General features: G+C 39.0%; 1 protein-coding gene across 1 annotated transcript in view; it reads left to right on the top strand.

Annotated features, from left to right (window-relative positions):
* Positions 1-448: 448 nt before the first annotated feature.
* Positions 449-3,937, top strand: part of UAP1 (UDP-N-acetylglucosamine pyrophosphorylase 1) — a 47,721-nt gene continuing 44,232 nt past the window's right edge. Inside the window, exon 1 of the mRNA XM_011996132.1 lies at positions 449-785. Coding sequence (XP_011851522.1) covers positions 506-785 — 280 coding nt within the window. The 5' untranslated portion in view covers positions 449-505. The remainder of the gene's footprint in view (positions 786-3,937) is intronic.

The following is a 3,937-nucleotide window of genomic DNA, read 5'->3' as shown; positions in this document are numbered from 1 at the left end:
TATATTGCTTGTCTCTTTAAGGAGGACCCAAGTTTTTAGTGAGTAGAGACAATAGATGTGTTATTGCTTCTTTGCAGAAGTTGCTAATGAAATGAAATGCATTTTTCCTTATTATAGGTAGTTCTGTCTTTCTGAATATTTCGGTATACTGACTACAACAACACTTAATAGTATTTCTATCATTAGAGATACAAGGAAAACATTTAAATATTAAGCGGTCAAGTGTTCTTTCAGTGGTAGCTTAGTAGTCGGAGGACTAATACAGAGACAACTAAATGTGGTAAAGAGTGTGAGCCATGTCATCAGGCTGCCTGGGATTGAGTGATGGAAAAGCAGAAGTTAATTTTTTTAACATCAAGTTTTAAAAATATTCTTATTTTAGAGGGGGAAAACCCCCTCAATTTTGGAGGTTGATTTTGACGTGCCATTAATTATTTTTCTCTTTTCGGTTTATAGGTACGTACATTACACCCCTATTTCTACAAAGCTTGGCTATTAGACCATTATGAACGTTAATGACCTCAAACTCACATTGTCCAAAGCTGGGCAAGAGCACCTACTACATTTCTGGAATGAGCTTGAAGAAGCCCAACAGGTAGAACTTTACGCAGAGCTCCAGGCCATGAATTTTGAGGAGCTGAACTTATTTTTCCAAAAGGCCATTGAAGGATTTAACCAGTCTTCTCACCAAAAGAATGTGGATGCACGAATGGAGCCTGTGCCTCGAGAGGTATTGGGCAGTGCTACAAGGGATCAAGATCAGCTCCAGGCCTGGGAAAGTGAAGGTACTGGGCATGTACATATTTCTTCTGAAGTTTATTTGAGATATACTAAAATTGTTCAGGTAGCTGGATCATGTCACTAATATTTTGATTCATACTACATTAAACCAGGTGATCTAGCAGAAAGTGACAAAAATTGTCTTTTTATTTTTGATGCTCCATTCAAGGCTTCTCTCATTCAAGTCTTAATTTGCCTTCAGTCTCTTTCCCTCCTTAGTTTCCATACTTCTGCTAGATTTCTTTTCCCGAGGCACAAGTTAAATACTTAAGTTTAAGCTGGCTTAATTTTTTTTTTTTTAAGACAGAGTCTCACTCTGCTGCCCAGGGTGGAGCGTAGTGGGGCAATCTCAGCTTACTGCAACCTCTACCTCCTGGGCTCAAGTGATTCTCCTGCCTCAGCCTTCCGAGTAGCTGGGATTATAGGCATGCACTACCATGCCTGGCTAATTTTTGTATTTTTAGTATAGGCAGGGTTTCACCATGTTGGCCAGGCTGGTCTTGAACTCCTGACCTCAAGTGATTCTCCCACCTCGGCCTCCCAAAGTGTTGGGGTTACAGGTGTGAGCCACTGCGCCTAGCCCAGCTGGCTTAATCTTTAATGCCTTAACCTGACCCTAACCCATATTTCCAATCAACATTTTAGCTGAACCAAATAATTCGCCTTTCCCTGAAATAATTCACCTTTCCCTGCCTTTGCTCATGTTTATCCTTAGCTTGATGTGCCCTTTGCCCTTTCTCTACCTAGCTAGGTCACCTTGTAAGGTCATTTCTTGGAGTTGTACAGTGCAGTAGTTCTGCCACTTGGGGAACTTACACTCATTCATTAAGGTTCACCACACATAATATTTGATCTATGACCTTTTCTTCTGTGTCCCAAGTTACAATTAGTTGTTCATGCTTTTATTTCATTCTAGCTTATCATAAGAGGTGTTTGTCTTCCTTAGTACATTGTAAATTCTTGAAGAGCAGCCCGTGTACTAGTTGTCTCTGCATGTTACGTAGCATTTAGAAAACAGTTTTATAGTTATAAGTTGATCAATAAGTGTTTGTTGAATTGCCCCAATGCTTTTCATTCTAAAGCATGTAAAAATATCTGTCCCCTTAACCTAATACTGATTTGTGCTTTTGAGAATGACAAAATAGCTCAACTGTAGCTTTTGGTGGAGTTGAAAGCTGTGCTTTTTATAATCTATTACTCCTTCGTAAGTAAAATGTTGACTAAATATTGTAGGTGATTCCCTGAGTGTTTGTACATGATCCTTGTCACATCTGGGCCTCATTTTCTCAACTGTGAATGAGAACTTGGGCAAATACTTTCTTTAACTTTTTAAAATACATTATTTTATTGCAAAAATATTGTTGAAATAACAGATTGCCCATAATCTCATCAAAGCTATATTTTTATTTGCTCACATTACCACCCAGTACTTGATTGTATACTTATTTTTTTGTTTCTTTGTGCTTTTTTTTTTTGAGACAGCCTTGCTTTGTTGCCCAGGCTGGAGTGCAGTGGTGTGTTCCTCACTCACTGCAACCTCTGCCTCTTAGGCTTAAGCAATACTCCTGCCTCAGCTTCCTGAGTAGCTGGGATTATAGGCATGAACCACCATGCCTGGCTAAGTTTTTGGTATTTTTAGTAGAGATGGGGTTTCACCATGTTGGCCATACTGGTCTCCAACTCCTGACCTCAAGTGATCCGCCCACCTTAGCTTCTCCCAAGTACTAGGGTTACAGGTATGAGCCAGTGTGCCGGGGCAGATTGTATATATATTGGATTTCATAGATGTGTAGTAATGCTATAGATACAGTCTTATAGTCTGTATTTATAACATGGCTATTTTTATTTTGTTTTCCACTCTTTGGCATCCCCTCACCCCCTGTAAAAGAAAGATTACTGCCATCATCAACCTGCTGTATACCTCTCTCTGTCTTTCTCCAGGCTCACAAATTTACTGATTTTCAAAGGGTGTTCCAAAGAACCCAAGGGTTTTCACTGTTGGAGAAGCTGCCTCTTATAGGGAGGGAGGGAGGGAGCAGATACTAAACTGGTAGGTCTCCAACCCCTTTATTCTCCACTATGAGTAGTTCTACTTTTTTCTGTTCTGTGTATTTGATCTTTACGTGAGGTTTTATTTAAAAGAGTTTAGAGGTTTAAAAACGGTTTGAAAATAATTGAATCTTCTTCAAGGAGGTGCTTTTCAGATGTAAAATGCTTGGTGGTAGCTAACCTAGCTTTTTACCTAGGATAGGGCTCTGCCACTAAGATGTGAGAGAATGATGCCTAGATGTGTCCTTGTGAATGAAGAGTTTAAGTGATACCATGACTCCTGTTACTTTGGATTCACTAATCCTTCCCTCCTTCCCTGGGTTTCAAAAAGGCTACTATTCCCAACCAAAAACCACACAGGCCTTTCTTTACCCTCTAGTATCCCAGTTGCCTATATTTTTCCTTGGGATTTTAAGGGGGTGAAGTATTAGTAGTAACTCTTACGGAAAGTCAAAGCTTTGACCTTGTGTAATGGGGAACATAAGCCACAATTAAGATATCCTATAATTTGAGTCTTCTTTATAGCCTTTTTGTTGGACTATGTGGAGCCAGTCTACTTTTATGACTTTTCATGTAAACTAAAATCTGGAACTATTAGAATCAAATATAGTATAACACGGTGTAAACTTCCTTTTGGCTTAGTGTCAAGGGAAAGGTATTTATCTTAGCTTAAACAGTAAGGGTGGAGAAGGAGACTTTATGTTGACATTATTATCCTTTTCACTTAGCCAGAAACTACCATGTATCTGCAAATTCATAACAAAATGAAGTTTCTGCAGTAAGTTATCAAAGGGAAGAGAAGCCATTGCGAAGATCATGGCATTGTATTTCAGGTAGTAGGAAGATCCTGCTAATTGTATCAGGGACAGTTTTTACTTCCCCACACCTCCACCTCCTCAGATTGGGGGAATGAAAGCATTGTCCAGTAGTTGCAAAGTATCTGGTGGTTATTCAGATGATAATGGACATTTTTACAACTAGAGTAGAAAATTATTTATTTCTGAAGGATGAATATAAGTGACCACTGTATTCCTTGTTAAAGAGAGATCTTGCTTTATTTCTTGAAGTTTTCTGGCCAGTTGTAGAAAAAGGAATGTAGAGGAGCAAC

This window comes from Mandrillus leucophaeus, unplaced genomic scaffold (assembly GCF_000951045.1).
Source record: "Mandrillus leucophaeus isolate KB7577 unplaced genomic scaffold, Mleu.le_1.0 Scaffold502, whole genome shotgun sequence".
In the NCBI taxonomy this organism is placed as follows: Eukaryota; Metazoa; Chordata; class Mammalia; order Primates; family Cercopithecidae; genus Mandrillus; species Mandrillus leucophaeus.
Note: the sequence above shows the minus strand (reverse complement) of the source record. Positions and strands in the feature narration are given on the sequence as shown.